The 19869-nt window shown below is 35.1% G+C and overlaps 3 protein-coding genes across 3 annotated transcripts; 1 reads left to right on the forward strand and 2 right to left on the reverse strand.

Moving 5' to 3' along the window:
• Window positions 1-62: 62 nt before the first annotated feature.
• LOC106099488 (H(+)/Cl(-) exchange transporter 3-like) lies at window positions 63-1568 on the reverse strand. Its single transcript, XM_013278050.1, has 3 exons — window positions 1177-1568; window positions 378-517; window positions 63-302 (listed from the first exon to the last, which is right to left on the reverse strand). The coding sequence occupies exons 1-3, from the start codon at window positions 1181-1183 to the stop codon at window positions 63-65; spliced, it is 387 nt and encodes a 128-aa protein (XP_013133504.1). The 5' UTR covers window positions 1184-1568.
• Window positions 1569-3435: 1867 nt separating this feature from the next.
• Window positions 3436-15199, forward strand: LOC106099514 (transcription initiation factor TFIID subunit 4-like). The gene is made up of 8 exons (XM_013278081.1): window positions 3436-6658; window positions 11712-11921; window positions 12139-12279; window positions 12676-13004; window positions 13077-13272; window positions 13775-13915; window positions 14049-14231; window positions 14449-15199. Exons 1-8 carry the CDS (start codon window positions 6629-6631, stop codon window positions 14572-14574), a joined length of 1356 nt encoding a protein of 451 aa, XP_013133535.1. The 5' UTR covers window positions 3436-6628; the 3' UTR covers window positions 14575-15199.
• A 2456-nt stretch (window positions 15200-17655) lies between these two features.
• LOC106099504 (selenoprotein K-like) lies at window positions 17656-19843 on the reverse strand. The gene is made up of 4 exons (XM_013278069.1): window positions 19643-19843; window positions 19336-19411; window positions 19074-19151; window positions 17656-18615 (listed from the first exon to the last, which is right to left on the reverse strand). The coding sequence occupies exons 1-4, from the start codon at window positions 19659-19661 to the stop codon at window positions 18522-18524; spliced, it is 267 nt and encodes an 88-aa protein (XP_013133523.1). The 5' UTR covers window positions 19662-19843; the 3' UTR covers window positions 17656-18521.
• Between the last annotated feature and the right edge of the window lie 26 nt (window positions 19844-19869).

The raw sequence follows: 19869 nt of genomic DNA on the forward strand, positions 1-19869 counted from the left end.
CGTCAGCCACTGTAACCACACCGCCACCGTGGTGACCACCAGCGCTACCGGCAGACCGGGGTTTATCTACACAATAATCTGTAGCTGAAGTAGCTCACCAATGAACAATTGCCCTGATCGAAGGTCATCTCGTCGCTGGACCAACAGCACTGTTCTCGGTTGAACCAAAATGCCTGAGGGCAAATGCCAAACTTCAGATCTGTCATCCAAGAGGCTCCGATGTCTATGACTCCCGCTACTACCCCAGTGCACACCCCTACCAGGAGCACGCATACCCAGCCTGACCATGCATCATGGGCTCCCTGAAAATTATTAACATATTTACTGGACATTTTTCACTGTGTCTTGCTTTTGTGAATACTGTTTGTGCATCCTACCTTTACAAGATCCCATATTGAGTCCTGTCTTTTTTTAACGATATATCTATGTCTCATCCGATCTCTGGCGATGTCTCGCTGCCAATCGATGGTGTGGAAGTCATCATACTGACCAATTCCAGGGATATCCTCAGTATCTCCTGCAAACAACACAATTAATCATTATCTTTTAAACAACTCATTTAAATTCAACATAGATAACTGAGTTGACGTGATAAGCAATTACAAAGACACAGATATTTTTGCAAAATATTGTTGCATTGTTTATTGTATCATCTTAAAAAGACTTGTTCAGAGTGTGTTGTAACTGTTGTAACTGTAACAAACCCATGCTAATATCCAAAGTGCAACATACAAACATTTCATATTTAAGAATACTTTAGCTACCGTTGACTACTGTCTGCAACTACGACAATGAACATTTACTCATTTTGTTGGACCACAATGTGATTTTCATGTTATATAAATATTTTTTGTTTGCAATATTAATGTTGTAATTATTGCAAGGCCAGGTCTGTGAGCGAGTATAATAACAGTAAAGCCTTAACATCACGTGTCAGCGCAACAATGGATTCTCTTTCAACATAGGTAAAGCACTAAATAATAAGCACATAATAAAATCCGCTTCATTGAATCACTTTGAACGGCACAATTCGCGTAAAAAATAACAGTTTGAAACAGAATTGTAAATGACAAATGGAGATCGATATGCTGTCGCGTCACGACACAATGATACGACTTCGCTCTTACATTACTTCAAGTTTGTACGTTTGCTTTGAAGAAATAATTAACAACGTACCTTGCATTCCGGAGAATATAACTGCGTCCCCTGTAACAAGATACAACAATAAATATGGCAGTCTATCTTGATATCCGCTACAACTGTAATATGGTACGGCAACGCTTAAAACGTTATATTTTTGAGTACCACTTCTATACTTTATTATGTGAAAATTTTCATTTCTTTAAAGCATAAATGCTAAATGTGAAGAAAGTTTATAATCAGATATACATAGCGACGTAGATAAGCAAAAGAGTACAAGCCGTATCGGGCGTTAACTGTCACTGTCACAATAATAGAAGTGCAGTGTTGCCATGCGCTATCTCAAGTTACTACAAAAAGTTACCACAAAAATATATTTTCTTTGTTTCAATTACTGCGACAGTTTCCGTAACTTATTACATAAATGCATATTAAAAATTAAATTAAATGTAGACAAACTATTAAAAATGATAAGATTTTTTCGAGTCTTTAATTTTCTGACTAAATAAAAAGTAGTGGACATAAAGGGCGCCTTTTACCTTATGGGTTTGTATTGGAGTTAGCGGTGCCGTAGATGATATTTGAGATATCGACAAACTACCGGTATCGCTAAAACCAGACCTGACTTTACTCCTACGGGACTTCGGGGAAGAATAGTAATCGTATGAGATCTCATTCTACAGAATTGGCTACATATGTGGGTATGGACATGGCTAATCCGGGAATATTAGCGAATACAATCAGATACATAAGAAAGGTAAGCAGAAAATCTATAATGCAAAAAGTACGTCTAATCTTTTACCTTCGACTAGGGGCTCAGTTTCCTCGGGCTCCATTATTGCGGAATCCATTATTCGAAACTACTCACACGATGGTAATATCATACTGACATTTTTATAACATATACCGTAATAGATATATCTAATCTACATAGAGACGATAAAGGCATATTATGATAGATATGGGTCTCGTCGTATTTCATTGAAAACATTTGAACGGTATATGATTGTGTTTATTTGAATAAATTGAACCATGCAAATAGAAGTTAAATGGAAGCTGTAAACCAGCGGGGCCTTCAGGGTCAAGCTGGAGGCCGCATCAGCTGAGCCTTCTCCTTTTGGCCGAAAACTGCTTTTTATTTTTTACTTTTATAAGTTCTGTAAATTTTATTTTGTTGTTATTTTTTGTGTTTTGTTTTTGTGTTTTTCTTGGCCAATAAATAGTGTTATATTTAATTATTACGCTTGTTGTTAAAAGAAATTAACCTTGTATTCCAAATATTCACCCACTAGGGTATGGCGAAATGTATTGAAACATTTAAGACAAGTGCTATTTGGTTATTTGGGCAATTAAGAATTTAGTGTAAGTTGATTTTTGAAGTCGATTTTATGTTGGTAAAAATAATGTGTTATTGTTATTTACATAGTATAAATTTGAAGGAAACAAGTGAGAAGTTCGCACGAGACGAGAGAGGTTCGCACAAGTCAAGTGAGCCGCAAGCATGCATGCATGGCTCTCACACACACAACATAAAACAGTGCGCCCTTACCGGTAGAAGAATTGAAGAACTGAGCGACGTATGCTTGAAAAGAAACAGCAAAAAATTAATTGCACTATATCCAAATGTAAATTGAATAAGAATCACTCTGTATTTATCATCAGGATAACAGAACCATATATATACTAATATTATAAAAAGTAAAGATTTACATTTTTGTATGTACTGTTATAACTCAAAAAATTCTGGGCCGATTTTAAAACTTTTTTTCACAGTTAGAAAGATAATTTATCTGTGAATATAGAGCAGCAACAGCTGTAACAGTTATATACAACAAGTTTGTAGCGACCCTCTACTTGAAATGCGAATTCTACTTTTGCACATCTTAATTGAACGATCTATTGTATTTATTAAATCAGCACAAAGCCAGACCATTGGACCTGGATTGAAATTTTTACGAATTTCATCCCCTAAAGTTTTCAATGTGGGGATCCCCATTTGTGATAAAATGTTGGATAGTTACGTATGTTGTTTTACTTGAGGACCCACCTTTTTCAAGTTTATGTTATTGCTTTTATAAGAAATGAAAAGATTTGATAATAATAGAATGCAGTGTACGTACAGTTACTGGAGGCGTCGGAGAGTCTCGTGGAGTGATCGTACAGCTGGAAGGTGCCATGGCTAGTGGGCGCGGCTGTGGCTTGCTGCAGACCTTGCAGCCCAGCCGTTATGTCCACCAGGTCTTCCTCACCCCCGGTTAGAATGCCGCGACCGGCCGAATTCTTTCTGCCCTGTCGATGAGTACACGTTCACTAACGGTAACTATTACAAAACTGCCTTTATTCTTCTTAATTTATGTAAATATTATTCATCTTGTTAAAATTGATGAACATACCTAACGCAAACTAAAAAAAATATTTAACTTTGAAGAATCCTTTTTAAACAAAGACTGCAAGGCGAAAGTCGATTTTTTATTCTTTATTTCCAAATTATTACAATATGGTTACATAATACGTTCCCACCAAACCACTTACGTGCTTTGTAGGCGACGCGGCTTTTAAACATTTATACATAATAGCATGCCCTGTAACTTTTTACAGTGAAATAAAGAAAAGAAATGGTATAAAAAAAAAACAAAAAAAAACGATTAAAGAGCAAATAGAATCCGTAGAGACTCCTCTTAGAAACGTCCCCTAAAAAGCATGAAATTAGTGGCTGTTCCATTAATGTTTATGTTACTTAACGAAGAAACAGTTAATGGCAAGTATCATGTCGGAAAACTGTTAACTGTATTCTGATACCATTTCAGATTTCGTTAATTTAGATTCCTTTTTGATTGCCTTTAATGTGGATCAATTCATAAAATCATACAGTTCATTAAACTTTATTGAAGATGAATTTGGAAACAGACACTAAAGTGTATTACTAGAGTTACACATAAGTCGCAGCGTCTTGTGGTGCTTCCTGCCGCTGCCGCCGCCGCCGCCTCCGCCGCTACTTCAAATCCCATTACTGACATGTGTATTGTACAAGTACAAGTTCAATTCATTACGTGACTTTGAAAATATCAATGGCCAAGTCTCTCTTCATTTAATTACACTTCGGTAAATAATTGTTTCCTGTATTTGTAACCAATATTTACTAATTGTATATTATTTTTCAAAGGCATTATCAAACTTATAGCGATTTCTGTTCACTTACTGGAAAAATAAACGTAAATTGTACACACGATGAATTAGCTATAACAATAAATTAAAAGGATAGAAACCCTGTTGCTATAATCTGTATCAACTGAAACCAGTAGAAATAGTTCTCAAATATACGATATGTATCCTTGTTACAAGCATGTGGACATTTGTGGTCAATTGGACTATTGACGTGCGTAGATTACGCGCACATCTGTATAACAATCTAAGTCAGATCGCTCAATTGGAAAACTGCACTGAATTAGATAAGCCACTCGATTCACAAGAGGTCCACTTGGCCGTTAAAAGCCTAAATTGTAGTCGCTCATACGCTAGCACTAGCTACAATAAATGCAACATGTCGGTCTGTGTTATCATCTACACCACCTCATCATTTCTTTTTCAAATTTACATAAAAACTCCACAGCGCTTTGAACAACGTTATGTATGTATATTACATAACAATCCGTGTAAATCCTTACTAGCATTAAAAACTACATGCGTCTCCGTCCATGCAGACAAAGTCGCGGGCGAAAGGTAGTACAAATTTTTAAGCATGGTCAGTTAATATTAGTAACATGATACATGCTCGCAAGAGCAAAACTACATCGGCCTATAAATTACATAGTTACAAATATTGACAAAGATAATTTTCAATGCTTGATTTAATTCAATTTGCATATGTATTGAGGTGTATACCGTTCGGGCAATTGGGTTTAATACAAATAGTAGTCGGCGGATGTGACACTGGTGCGCAGGAAGCAATGTAGGCCTGTAAGTATTCGCACTTGCGGCCGCTACGAGCTCCTCGGTTGACCTTAATAGATGCAATTCACATGTATTTGCATCGTCAGAAATGATTCTAGTGCACCACATATGCACGAGCAGCTCACGGGGACGGCCCGGGGACGGCACGGGGACTAGACGGGCTGCTGTGGATTTATTTCTACCATTTAACAATCAGTTGATTCTTGATGTAACTAATGTTTAATTATATCATGTATCTAGAAAAACGATGTCAAAAGCCGCCCTGAGAAATGAATCTGTATAGTATTACAAGTGTGAGATTAATTAAATATAAATTTATTATAAATGACTATAAAAGGACTGCTTTTATTATTTTCATGACCTCTCACAAGGAGACTGGACAGGGACAAGGCGTAGAGAGAAAATGTCAATAATAATGGAGATGGAAATCTAAAAGCCAAGACAGAATAGCTTCAATGATCCGAAAATAGTATTACAATTAATTGCGTACTTATTTTTATATGATTATTAATGGTGGCGCGTGATGGCTAATTACTTTTTTGCTGTCATGTGTAGTTATATTAACGTAATCAATAAGTTGTCGCTACAACTTACGCTAATAGCCGACGAGACGTGAAGCATTGCAAATATAATCGGACCTCGAACGCAAATTGGCAGACAATATTTTACAACGCGAAATCTCCGGTGAAACGGAGGGCGACGTTCGAATGAAATAGATAGACATCAGACAGGAATCGCGAGGGAGCGAAAATCAATAAATCTGGGCTAGGGGCTTTAGGTCCTCACATAGACATCCTTACATAGACCTCCTCACATAGACATCAGATTATGAAATAATGATGCACCGACCCTACGCAATGCACACTCTCGATAAAAACATCGTAACCATACTTTCTTTCAAATTATTTACTTATATAGATGCATTTAATGTTCAACAGTTTTAAATAAATTCGTATAATATGAATACTGTTCCCAAAGTAGCGTCGATGTAACCAAAAGTAAAGGCCATTCTTTATGGCTTTATTCTTATATTCTAATATATAAAAACTTGTTCAGTTTCAGATTATGTAGTTATTAGTTTACAGCCGGCAGTTTTTGTTTGGTAACACGACAACATTGACACTGTCTCTCAATACCCTAACCAACAATATATTGTCTTTAAATAGGGCAGTCGACAAAACATCGACAAACCGACATGCATCCCTAGACGATCGTCAAGCAAATGTAAGTGGAATAAATTAGGAGTGTATCGAGTCCCTAGGCAGTAACAGGCTGGAACAGGTGTTACGTTTTGGTCGTATCATCCGGTGAGATAGATGCAAGCTGGCCATGCGCAGTACGACGGTACTTCTACATATACGTTTGTTAATTCATCTCGGATACACCAATCATGTAACGACCGTTATGTCCAAATATTTAAAAAGCATAAGCATCAATAGCGGCGCCTGTGCATCGATCAGAGGGAGTGACTGCAGGGCGCGGAGTGGTCGTCGCCGACATCGCGAACTCAACCCTTTACGAAAAATAATTTCCCGCCATGGACACCGAAGATAATAATTTTTCTGAGGTGAGCAATTTTTATTTATATTCTATATTGTACTAAATAATATGTTTGTTCCGCTAGCGAAAATTATGCGATTATAGTAGGATTTCCTCGTTATAAACATGTATGGCGCCGCCGCGGTCACATTTACAAATTGCTGGTAAATCTCTTTATTGACTTTTATCTCTCAATTTTTACATTGTTAAATAAACTTTGTGATTTTGTTCTTATGCATATAGCTTTTCTATTGAATTTTGTCTACATTGTAATCATCATCATCCACTTGCCCTTATCCCTTACGGAGGGTCGGCACATTCTGTGCTGCTCTTCCATATTTTCATCATAATATGTACATTATAATATACTTAATAAATAAAACAGAATATCATATATATTATACGTATTTAAATATTAATGTATATTATAGCATCTGCAATATTTCATAAATGTAAAGCTAGGAAATAAACACTTGTTTCGATGTTGTACAACATTCTACCCGACGACCACGACTAACACGCAAAAATCTGCTAGATTTAGAAAATCGATGATCTTTGCTCCCGGGAGAGGCATTCTAGATAGCACAACATTAAAATAAAAACACAACAATAAAATGTTAGTATAGTCTACAAGACTAATCTACGTAAAACATTGAATGTTCCTTATTGCAGTACTCATTTATTCGGACCAGTGGCAGTGGTTGCTATTTGATAGAAATTCGACAATGATTCATACTTAAAATAAACTTATTTCGATGAAATTGCTTCGTGCACTTCTCTACATTAACTTATACGGATCCGACCTGCTTGTAAAGAGCCATGTGATAAATTTATCTTTCACTTTCTTGCTTATTGATAAGTGAATAATATATAAAAAAAACTAGTAATACACACTATCTTCTTTTTTAACGTTTCCTGCAGAAAAAAGCGCGTGCTAAAGTATATGACTTTTTACCTTTTTGTAGACGGACTGGTAGGTGGTAGGCATTTTGCTCGCTGAAGATTTCAACGGAAAACGCTCCATGTTCAGTTAACGCCTGTAACAAAAACAATGTATGTGATAAGAACGCAGAAGCCGTACAACTACTGGTTCAATGTACATTAACGTATGCACAAAGCTTTGTCCTAATCAAACTGTATTCCCATTAATGTTGTCAGTATATAATCAATTTCTGGACGGATGAAGATAAAATAACAAATAAAGTAAAAAGCTGTGAACTAAAACTAATACTTTTTAACTTGTAATTTTTTAAAATATTTTCCAACTGATATAATAGACTTGAAGATATATAAGGTCGGTGTACCGGTGTGGGGATAGGGTCGGAGGCACGCGACCGGCGGGCCCTGACTTCTATCCGTCACTAAGGCATCGGCATCGGCACTTGCACTTGCAAATTGCGATTCATTCAATACATTATGCAGCTACGACCGACAGCGAGCAGGCACTATGCTAGCCACTCCTAGCTTGTGGCGGACACCTCGCACACAACACAACTCAGCCCAACCGACGACGCAAAGCCGATTCTCACTGGCAAATTGAATTTATTGCGATCTTAAAAACATGTCAGAAATTGAATGATTTACGGAATGATTAGTATTTATATAAAGATCTTTACAGATTATAGACATATGTTAACTGAATAACCGTTTAAAGTGACTTTTAGATATTATTGGCATCGTTTGACTTCGTACTCAGCTAGTCGGACATTGTAACGCAATGATTTTTCTTTAAGTCTATAGTAATATAGTTATATTTTCTTAACTATTTCTAATGTACGTAAATTAAATTTTTATATTTCAATATTAAGCACGTGTTCATTTTGTTTAACCAAGATCGAAAACAATAAAAATTAATAAGCGTAGTCCTTATTCTATTTTGGTGATGTTGAGTTCGACTAGGCCATAGTAAAGCACGGCAACAGACTGTGTCGCGCTCCGGGAGCCAGAGTTCTCTAGCCGATGCTTCACACATTAAGCTTTTGCGTCCCCGATAATAGAGAACACAAATAATACCTATTGTCCATACGTATAGTATCGTGTGTCAAGTCGGTTAAGCAAAACCTGCTGATGCAGGTGTAAGGTACACATATCTGTGCTCATAGCTACACTGTCCCGCGCATTTATTCTATCTTTGTTTCGACTTCACCGCAAGCCCATGCGCGTTTTTTTAATTATTTAAATAATTTAGTACGAATCCTTTAAGAATACGTCGTGCGTGTTACACCTGCAGCGGATACGTAAGTTTTAATGCATTTACTCAAAACTTTAGAAAATATAATTAAAAAACCCTAGCAGCTTTAAGTAAACTTTTGCTTTCCGATGCAAAATGCTAAGCCAGGCCACCTCGAACAAGCCAGTGTTCACCGAACAGCATGCACAGCTTATTCTACACTTTCTATAAATAAATGTATTCATAAGACAATATGTGGTGTTGAACTATAAAGTTTTATACCTGAAGACAAAATGTACTCAGTTTTAGTTTGCAAACTAGGACATAGTGCTGGTCCAGCTTCCAAGTTCACAAATATTATGTTATAGCGGACCATATCCCCAACAATGCACTGTTGGAGGATAAATAGTTAAATTCTGCACTCATTTTCATATCACCGCATCAAAAATATAATTGTATCACATAAATAGCTGTTCTCCGCTTTTAAATATATATTTTTGAAATCGACTTTGTTTTCAATGTAAATCTAATATTGTGATTTGTTAAGCCCACTACAATTTATACTACTACTACACATATAGTTACAAAACATTTTTTAAGTACAACCCATTGTTAGATGGTTGTATCACAATTTTATCAAAATATGTACTGTATATATAGGAACAGATCAGACGAGACAGACGCTTTTTTATATTTTTGCTTCTTATTTATATTGAACATATACATACACAAAAAAACATGTTTCACATTTTAAAACTAGCATAGCTGTTAAGGATACATTACAATGTATGCTTATGCTTTACAAAGCACCACACAACACCATACACACAAGCACACAAACATAGCTACTCACATTTTGTTTTAATGTGTAACATTTTATTTGCGGAAATTGAAAGAAGAAAAAGTTGTACTAAGATCAATGTTTCAGAGTCAAAAGTTAAATTTAAAGTGTTTAGTCTAAGAAGTATAGATCATATAGATTATTCTCAGTTAAACTGCTTACACCTGTTAAATTGAATAAATTACAATATATTAAATAACCTCGTTTTACCATTAAAGTAATTCATATTACAAGCTAAAGATTTTATTGTAGATTAAATCAGAAATCAGGTTGTAACAGTTACACAATATAACTACAAAATTTGTAATAAAAATAACCCCAAAACTGTAACGCTGAAGGTTTTATAACCGTGTAAGCTATTAGTAAGCATATCTTGAAAATAGTAATAAAGAAACCTTTTAGTTTTGGAACCAGTTTTATAGCTTTATATACCAATGGAGATTTTTAAATAAAAGGTAAAAACAAAAATAGTGATACTCACAAACCTAGTCAAGGCCACATTTCAAAACAAATTTGGCAGGAAAGAGAAATTAGATACATTTATAAGAACGACTCGCAACGTAGATAAAGAACTGAATTAATACATTCTTTACTGAAATAAAACAAATTTTCAACAGCAATCCGCCCACAGTTTTCTTTTACAATCAAAAGTTTATTATTATTATGACGGGTAAAGGGACTGAGACACAGAATGTACAAAATCTACAGTAAAAATAAATATAACACAAAATAATGACCTACAAAATGACAACCGAACACTGTCAGACTGTCACCAATCACCAACTGACAGTGACGGCATGCCACAGCATCGGCAAACATTGAATTACAGATTATAGATACCTATGTAGCAAGCAATGAATTGAAGAGAAAAACATCTATATTGTCAGTAAAAAGTATTTGTAAAAAACTAATTTGTAATTTTTACACTGTAAAATTGTAAATATTCAATTATGTGTTTTAGTATACTTATGATTGTCACAATTCTTATAATAATATCAATATCATTAAAAACAACAATAAAGTAACATTGAAGGATAGCGTTATACTTTATACGTTATACTTATTAGCTTCATAGATGGACAGGCCAGGAGCCGTAATAATGTAATAGTTTTTGCTTATATATTTGATTTTCTCCATTTCGTTGCTGACCTGACCGTAGCAGTTGGTGTCGGTGATCAGAACTCGAACAACTATCAATAATTTAAACTAATAAAGATATGATTTACTACCAGTAACATAAACATGCTCATTTAAGTCAGAGCTCTCTATCTACAATATATTTGCTTGAAGATTGGAAGGTTATGTATGCCGAAGGTCGGAACTAGGGTTGTATGTAACATAGGCCATGTTGTAACGGAGGCAATTTTAACGGAAGCCGATGCGGATGCGGTGGCGAAGAGCTTCACCTCTGCAGAAGCAGAGGTTAAAAGAAGCGGAATCGGAGGTCAATTTGATTGAGGTTTTCTGAAAAATTACATTTAACGGAGTCGAAATGGCGATGGCCAATTTCAGTGGAAAAGATGTTTACATGAAATGAAAGAAAAACCTACAAATCGTGGACCGACGCGATAAATTACGGTTCTTAAACTTCACTTATTTTTTAACGATCTTAAGTAGAAAGTACCTATGGTATTTAACAGTAGTCGAAATAACTTGATATTAATTTATAACTATACTTAAGTATATATGATGTCGAGGGTAGGCGGTTAGGGCGCGGAGTCGACGGACGCCAAAGCGCTGCCAGACGCAACCAGCGCCGCCGGCACCAGTGCGATACCTAACCTTGCTGCGCCACAACTTCAACAACCTGCTTTTATGACTAGAAAGAAAATCATCATCTCATAATCGCACACTTAAACTTACATATCTTAAATATAATTTATTGTTTAAAGGTTAGCGAAACCAACCGCTTGGTGTCACGGCGCATAATTCGACAGCGCTCATTGTACCAATATCAGCCGTTCCCTGCTCTCGTACAAAAATAACTACATATGTATGAGGATATTATTTACGTATACAAATTACTAATATATTGTAAGTAAACATCAATTAATAACTTTATGTTAACAGAAAGCACAGGAAAACTCTACAGAAAAGTGCCGAGCATTTCTTGCTAACCTATTAGATGTATCAAAAAATGAGCCCAAGGGGGTCAGGTCTAAAGTGAGGAAACTGACCCAGGGACTGATAAACGCCGAGGTGGAGCCTGAGGAGTACTGCACCAATCTTGAACGTATGCTGAACGCGAGTCCTCAGTCCTCGCTGATACCTTTCTTGCAGGTCAATACTGAACAAATAAGAACATTTTTGAATAAGGAGTTGTAGTAATGTCATAATTATAACAGAAGGACGCCGCGACAGGCTAGCAACAAACGACATCAATTATAAAATGACTTTATGACTATACTAACTTTCCTTTTTTATCCGGATTTAAGAATTTTAAATTTTTGAAGATAAACGAGACTCGGATAATTTCATTTTGAAAAACAAATTTCAGAACACCTTACCAATGCTCAGGCAGGCCTTAGTTAGCAGAGTATTGGTAATAGAAGGCATCGAAGCTCCCGCATCTCAGGCACATGTGTCAACTGTAGCCTGCTCATCCGTACAAGTCGCGGACTTCACTAACATGACCCCGGTTAGAGCAATCGCATTAATGTACCGTCGCGGAAATCCGCGGTGTTCCGCTTTAGGAAAAATTACCTTGTTCACTGCAACGAAAAAAACTCTGCCTCTTCTGACAAATAACAAATTAGTTAGCAATACGTGGCACAAACGAAAGGATAACAATAAAAAGAAATTAGCCACGTATCATCATTCATCGACTTTTTTTCGTAAAGACACACTTAAAAGCTCCGTTTAATTTCCAAATAATTGTAGTTTTTTAGGTGGAACACTACTAGTTTCCGCGACTGTATGTACCTACAAGTAAATAAATACGTAACGATAAGAATGAAACACTGTCTTTAGATAGATGCTTACCTATTTATTATTTTATCCGATAAGTATTTTAAACCAAAAAACCTATTCCCAGAAAAAACAACAAATTGAATCAGAACGTCTCCAGAAAAAACCTGGACCAATAAGAGTGTATCCCGGTAAGGTTTTTAAAAGTAAGGGTGGGAAAAAAATCAACATCAAGCGAATGGATATGCCGTCCTGCTCGTTCTCTGCTGATATCCCGCTAGATCAATCGCCCGACGATAAACAGCCCTCCTCGCCCTCGGCGGCGGCGCATGTTCTCGGTAACATCTCTGGGGATGATGACGACATCAACGATGTTGTGACTATGGCGGGAGTCGATGTAGCTGAGGAATCTCAACAATTTACCCCATCCACAAACCAGACAGAACGCATTTTAAAGTAACATATTTTTTATTCCTTTTTTTAAATTAGTTAGTGATTTGAAAGTTTATAATTTTGTGAACATTTCAGTTCAACTGACGATAGCGGTCTCATAAATTTACGAGCAGTAGAGGCTAAATTAAAATTGTCTTCTGAAAGGCTTGGATTTTCACACTATCTGCCTGAAGTGGCTCTCTATTTGAAATACGGCGCTGAATCAAAAATCAGGGATATCGTGGAAAAAGCTATCGAAGTGGCAGTGAATAGGCATGCTCAGTCTCGCATGGTGATAATTATGAAATACCCTTTGGAGCATGTATCTGTGTTGAGCATGTGCCTCATTGCTAGCATTAATTTTATTTACGACCTTATTCTGGTTTTCCTACGTCAGCTTTCTTCTTGATATTATCAAGTTGATAAAACAATGATGTAAAGTCCTGTGTTGAAGTCGGTTCGCATGCGCCACAATGAGGCACGATGTGTTGCGTTCTCTACTTGCTTGCTCGTCTACATACTTACCTATGTGATTTACGTATGTGTACATTGTAAAACGTAATAATTATGTCAACGTTACAATTTACATAATAGCTACGTGTACTCGTTGGTGTGCTTTTGTTGCTTGAACAATATCAAAACAGAACGATTGTACTCCTCCTTTCCTGTATCTATGTCTTACATGTTGTGCTATTCTTTACAACTGCTATCTTCTTTTAATGCTGTTTCTAATTAGTAAGTCTTTAGAATTAAACCAAGTTAACGATTATGACTTTTATACAATATAATAACAGATGCGGAATGGTTGTGTAATAACTAGCAATGTCAAAGTTCAATTAAGCTTTCTGAGAGACGTAGAGGAGATCCAGCAGAAGCGCGCTAAGGCCGAGGCCGAGGCCGAGGCCGGGACCTGCGCCGGCTCACAGGATACAGAGGTGACGATTACTTCTATGATTAAAAGAAATGTAACTCGAAATAAAGTTTATTATTATAATGCTCTATATTCTTATCTTCTTTACCTTGTGTTACAATTACATTATTCAATAACTACCATGTGTTATTAAATAGGAAGATGTTATGTCTGAATCCGAGTTGGAAAACCGTCAGGTTGAAAAAGATGAAACCGCGGCGCAGGCTATCGGAGAGCGCAACAGGCGAGAGAACAGACAGGCGCAAGCGCCAAGCGCCAGCCGCTCCGACGAGTCCGACGCTGGTGGCAGCAATGAAGCAGGTCCGAGTACCAGTGCACAGGTAATCGTTTTTATTTGTTTTTACTGGACGCCTAAAGGCAAGCGATCGTTCGAGTCCAAGACTAAAGAAAGTGACAATTTGGCAAATAAGTATGTATGTATTTTTTGACGTTATAAGAAAATGTACAATACGATATACATACAAACTTTATTACTTAGCAAATTGATTACACCAGCAATGAAATTATTAGTAATATTTTTTCGTTGTTTTAATTCAGGCTGACGGGGACTGTAACGACGGTGTAGTACGCGTCACCATCAGGGACGTCATATTTGTATTGGAGCAAGACGCCTATTATCGTAATTCTCAATTTCTGTGCGTCTTGAAAATGTTTAAAAATTAGGGCACTATATTTATATATCTCACAAACACTACGAGTAATAAAAATACAAATATATATATATGTCAGTCCTACCGATAGGCGCAGACCACGTCCTCCAGCGGCATCTGTTAGCCTCATAAAGTAATAATAAGAAGCTGCAATTTCCTGTAGGCTTGATTTGTTAATTCAGAATTCGTCCAGTAGAGGGAACGTTTAAAATATAGGATTAAAGTTTGCAAATTTACTTAAACATGGTTTAAATAGTTAACGCTTTTCAGTACAAAAAATTAAATACCTACATATTTCTGTATTTTCGAAAATCAATCTTGGACATAAGTACATACTGCAAACAGTTATGATTATCATAAAATATAAGGTTTACTATCTCTCTGTAGGGTTAGATCCGTCGGCGAATTGTATTTAGGGGCAACTGAGGGCCCCGGCCATGGTAACTTAATGTATTTATATACGATACGATTCCATTGATGATGTGATATATCTTCTTTTAAAATATAAGGCTTTTAAATAGGCACCTCGTGCCGTATTGTATCTATTAGAGCGAAATCATTGTATTAACTAAACTGCTGAATTGCTTTCTGTGTTGTATAGCTTAGCTTGTGTTATTTTTCTTAATCAAGTTATATTATTATATGCGATTATCACAAACTTTAAAATGTATCCAGTAAATATTTTAACAGAGTTGGATAAATAGAAGCAAGTTCTTCCTAATTTTTCGGAGATCAAAAATCTGTTTGCATCTCCTTCCAATTTTCTTTTGGCCAAAGTGTGGTCAATGTGAGTGATCGTCTTCATCACTCTCGTATACTCGTATGTTACATTCAAATAATCAATAATGTATGGTAGATGTATTATCTAAATATATGTGTGTGTAGTAAACCTGTTTCATTTATATACACCCTTGTAAATATTCCTTGAAATTACAAAAATCAATTAATAAAATGTAGTTCGCCACACTGTGAGTTACTAAACACCAAACCTAAGCATTTTTGCACATTATTTAGATCCGCCTTTGATTAGTATAAATATAATAAAAGAATAAAATCTATTTGTTTCTTATAATTAAATCTAAATAACAGTTATAAAATATTGTAGTAACTAAGAGGTATCAAGTAAACAAGTAAACAAGGAAAATTGATCAGAATCGTCATAATTTCATTTTGAGGTTATCACTGATAGTATCTAAAGTAAATTGAAATTTTTATATCTATATTACATTTAGTACTTTAACAATACTAAATGAAAATGACTGACTAAAAAAATATATAATTAATGAGATTTTATTATTTTTTTATTTATATATCTTATAAGCCTCCTCCTCATTTATTCATTTGTATCAGTTATCTATAAATCTTCTTTGTTCTCATAACCTCTGTTCTCCATGCTCTGTTAAGTCATGAAACGGATACAGTTTACACGATCATGTACATAATTTTAAAAATTAGGACCAAACAGAACGGACGTATACAATGCTTTCACACTCGGCCTAAGCCGGGGAGGAACACTAGACTTTATATCTATGTCTATATATACTCGTAGATATATATCTATACTTCTATAATAATATAATAGAGCGTTATTATAATAGTATAGAAGTAGTATATTCTACTTCGTATCGTAAGATGTCAGCAAACACAGCAATTTTTTTAATAATTTATTCTTTAATAAAAAGCCACCCACTTGCTTTAGGCTATATATTTTCACGCTATTAAACTTAGGGGGTATGTAAATTGGAAAAATACCTTCAAGTGGAAAAAGGACCATAAACTACAAGCTGACATCTAAAAAGCAAGATTGCCATGGACACGGTAATTGTTATACCATATCAGAGGCCTTCGTTGTCATTTGTTCTGTGCATTTGAATTTTGATACAATTCACAATTGTACACAATAAAATAAAGTTTTTATAATTCCACGTGGTTGAAGCCGCACGGGAACAGCTCGTATAACATAAATAGCAATTGCGAATCGAAAACAAATTTAGATGGATGAATGGATATTTGTTAGCGTTTGTAGCTCTTTACCACCCTTTTCTTATAAGGAGATGCATAGGAAGGGGAAATACCTCTTTATGTACGTCTCCTCCTCCGTCGCATAAGGGTAGGCAACGCATCTGCAATTGTGGATGTCTATAGGTAGCGGTCACTTCGCCATTTTGACGGATTCAGGTGGCCGCTTGCTCGTTTGCCACCTTATGTTATATAAAAAAATTCAAGATAAAAATATGTACATCAAGACAATACATACACGAAGAATGTTTCTGAAAAGTTGCAAGTTTCCTTGCTGTTGTCGAGGGTTATCTGCTGTACATATAAGAAAATTACATTGTATGCAACATAAAAAAAATCTGCTTTGCTGATATCGAAATACGAATTTATAAAACATCTTGGTTCGCAAGATCGAGTTTGTTCCGGGTGATTTTCCAACCGGTTGGATCAATTCGGTCGGAACTTTCACTGAAAGGAAGGTAGTCGACATATGCAGGAATATTGTAGGCTACTTTTTTACATTCTGTGCTGATGGAATCGCGATCGATCGCAAGGAAAAATATAAGAACATTCGCTAAAGTTGCACTAACAAGTTGTTACAATAATAGTAACCATATAGTTGAAAATTTTAATAAGCACGAAAAAATACATATCATACGAAGAATAATAAAACATTGTGCGCATCATCAAATTACAAATAAAACTCGCTTTCGCAAAGTTCAGACATATAAGGCGCAAAACGCTTGTAAACTATAGTTTAGTATAGTACGCAAACAAGTATATTATTTGTTAAAAATCTTGACCGAGTTTGATTTACGCGCAGCGCTCATTGCTCACCACTCGCCATCCCTTTTCAGCGACTTGTTGCCGCCGAGATATTTGACAAACACTGTAGTAGTCATAATCTAAAGTATATGTTCGCATTTTAAACAACATAAAGTAGGTATAGTCTGACCAGAAACATAATAACCCTCGCCATATTGCGGAAAATATAGAATTAACTTTTTTGCATAAATTAAAAATGAGTTGATTTTAATATTGTAGGTTTGGTTTTACATACTCAATACGGAATAGAGTAATGAAGTAAATCAAATAATTATTTGTGTGACACTGACAGATTTATTTAACACAAAAGTACATAATTAGTCCAATGTATATTTAGGAAGTTTATTAATAATTCAGACACAACCCGTACAGATCGATCTATAAACTCTATACAGATAAACAGCATTAGATTGTCTGTGTAACATCAAAATAAGATTTTGAAAGTAATGTTTTTTCGTCTGCCTGTACCATAGTCCGCATTGTTGATGGCATTTTGAATGGAAGGTTATTCATGCCATATGCATGAAATATATATTCTTTAGCTACTTGAAGAAACAGAAGTATATTGCTGTCAGAAATTTGTCTGATTGTTTTAATTAAATTTATTGCTAATTTTATCAATAAGTAGTTTTCTAATTCAAATCATCTCAGAATACTAGTTAATTCAGATCAAAATGTGTGTTGCATCTGACACATAAAAATGATGTCAGTTACATTCAATTAATTTATCTACATATAAATAAAACATTTCAATAATTTGCCAATAACATTGTAAGTATACAAAAACAATAATTTACTTCATGTGATAATGAGAAGACGGGGTGTCTTGTAATGTAAGAAGTGTTCTTAGTAGGCCAATTGTAGGGGCCTATGGTCTCTAAAACAAGTAAATTCAAGCTCTAAGTAAAATCAATAAGACTTGACTTATCTACATTTTATTCTATTTGTTGTTTATTAACATTGAGGTTGACATAAAAAGATAAAAAATCGTTAATATAATATATTACAAATATAATGAGAAAATATCTCCTATAGTTTATATGGTTTAATTTAGTTTGTTATTTTATAAGGCTACATGGTAATTATTGCAATGTTGTAAGTATAAATTTTGAAGGTATTTTTCAGTGGAGTGCAACACTAGCCACATCCGCAGCCGCCCATAGGCGGGGGCGCCGGCCCCGACCCGGAGGGACCGAAGCCGCCGAACTTTCTTGAAGGAGGCTTTGGCGGTCTAGAATTACACAAATTAATGAGTCATAAAAATGATTTTATAAAAATAAAAGTCAAACAAAACTTGGAAAAGCATACAAATTATAAACTCATAAAAGCTAATTTTAAAAACATATACATACAGTAATCATATGGAAATTAATAAACATAACAACTGACTTCCTTTACTTTGTACTTATGTGAACTTCACAAATTACATACAAAATGACCTCATTTAGCATTTAATTTCTGATAACATGACACACATCTAGTTATCATGTAACTAACAGATTTTTTTAAATATGCAAGGCATACATTAAATATATGATGTTTCATAAATAATTTTTAATAATCCACAAATGTTTGATCTATTTTATCTACCATATAAGACATGCTATATGTTTCTACTTCAACTTTAGTTATTGCAACTTACTGCAGTTGATGCAGTGCATGTATATAGTTACACAGACAGACACTCACCCGCTGCCCGGTGGCCGATAGTCTCTCACATACTTGTTTCCATGCTTGTTAAAGTTTGGATTGATCAGTGTCTGGAAACTGAACAAGATGTCATCTTAGGAAAACTGATTCGTTCTATATCAATGCGATATTTGCAATTTTTGTGTACAATACAATAAAGTAATGATCATGTTAAGAATTTAATTCGAAATTTCCAATAAAGTATTAGGTAAAAATTATGTCATAGGTAAATTATATAGTTTAAAACGAAAATATTACTTACAGTAGATAGAGGAAGTTTATGAAACTCCAAAACCAACCGAATACACTGAATGGTGTTTTCTCAACAATGGTCCCATCTGAAAATTCATAGTAATGCTTAACGTTAAAATTAAATTACAGTGATACATTTCAAATTTATGAAAGATTTACAGAAACAACAAACATGTAGCACAACAAAGTTTGCATGAAAAGCAATAGTGCATATTTGGTCCATAGGTTTAATATTAATGACTCCTGAATCGTTAATAGTAATGTACAAATATATAAATATGAATATACAACTGCTAACGACATTAGTTGAAACTTACCTCCAGTTACATACGCCATATTACTTGATTTTAATTGGGTTATTTGCAAAGACAAACTAACAAATTCGTGATCAACTGCCCACTTGAATAATCCAAGGTATTAACTAGGCACTTGTAACTCGATAAGGTTTCTAATGTATTGCAACTTTTATGGAAAAATTATAATTAAATTGTTATTGTATGGGTCCCTATAATGTACGACCCGATAATGCACGGCCCAATAATCC

This window comes from Papilio polytes, unplaced genomic scaffold (genome assembly GCF_000836215.1).
Source record: "Papilio polytes unplaced genomic scaffold, Ppol_1.0 DF824358.1, whole genome shotgun sequence".
In the NCBI taxonomy this organism is placed as follows: domain Eukaryota; kingdom Metazoa; phylum Arthropoda; class Insecta; order Lepidoptera; family Papilionidae; genus Papilio; species Papilio polytes.

What these genes read in the sequence shown, in the direction of transcription:
- LOC106099488 (XM_013278050.1), bottom strand. An exon ending in CAATATGGGATCTTGTAAAG is followed by an intron (nt 303 to 377) that starts GTAGGATGCACA and finishes AATAATTTTCAG; the next exon opens with GGAGCCCATGATGCATGGTC.
- LOC106099514 (XM_013278081.1), top strand. Translation starts at nt 6,629, where the DNA reads ATGGACACCGAAGATAATAATTTTTCTGAG. An exon ending in AAGATAATAATTTTTCTGAG is followed by an intron (nt 6,659 to 11,711) that starts GTGAGCAATTTT and finishes TTATGTTAACAG; the next exon opens with AAAGCACAGGAAAACTCTAC. An exon ending in GGCATGCTCAGTCTCGCATG is followed by an intron (nt 13,273 to 13,774) that starts GTGATAATTATG and finishes ATATAATAACAG; the next exon opens with ATGCGGAATGGTTGTGTAAT.
- LOC106099504 (XM_013278069.1), bottom strand. An exon ending in ATAAACTTCCTCTATCTACT is followed by an intron (nt 19,152 to 19,335) that starts GTAAGTAATATT and finishes CATCTTGTTCAG; the next exon opens with TTTCCAGACACTGATCAATC. An exon ending in TATCGGCCACCGGGCAGCGG is followed by an intron (nt 18,616 to 19,073) that starts GTGAGTGTCTGT and finishes GTGTAATTCTAG; the next exon opens with ACCGCCAAAGCCTCCTTCAA.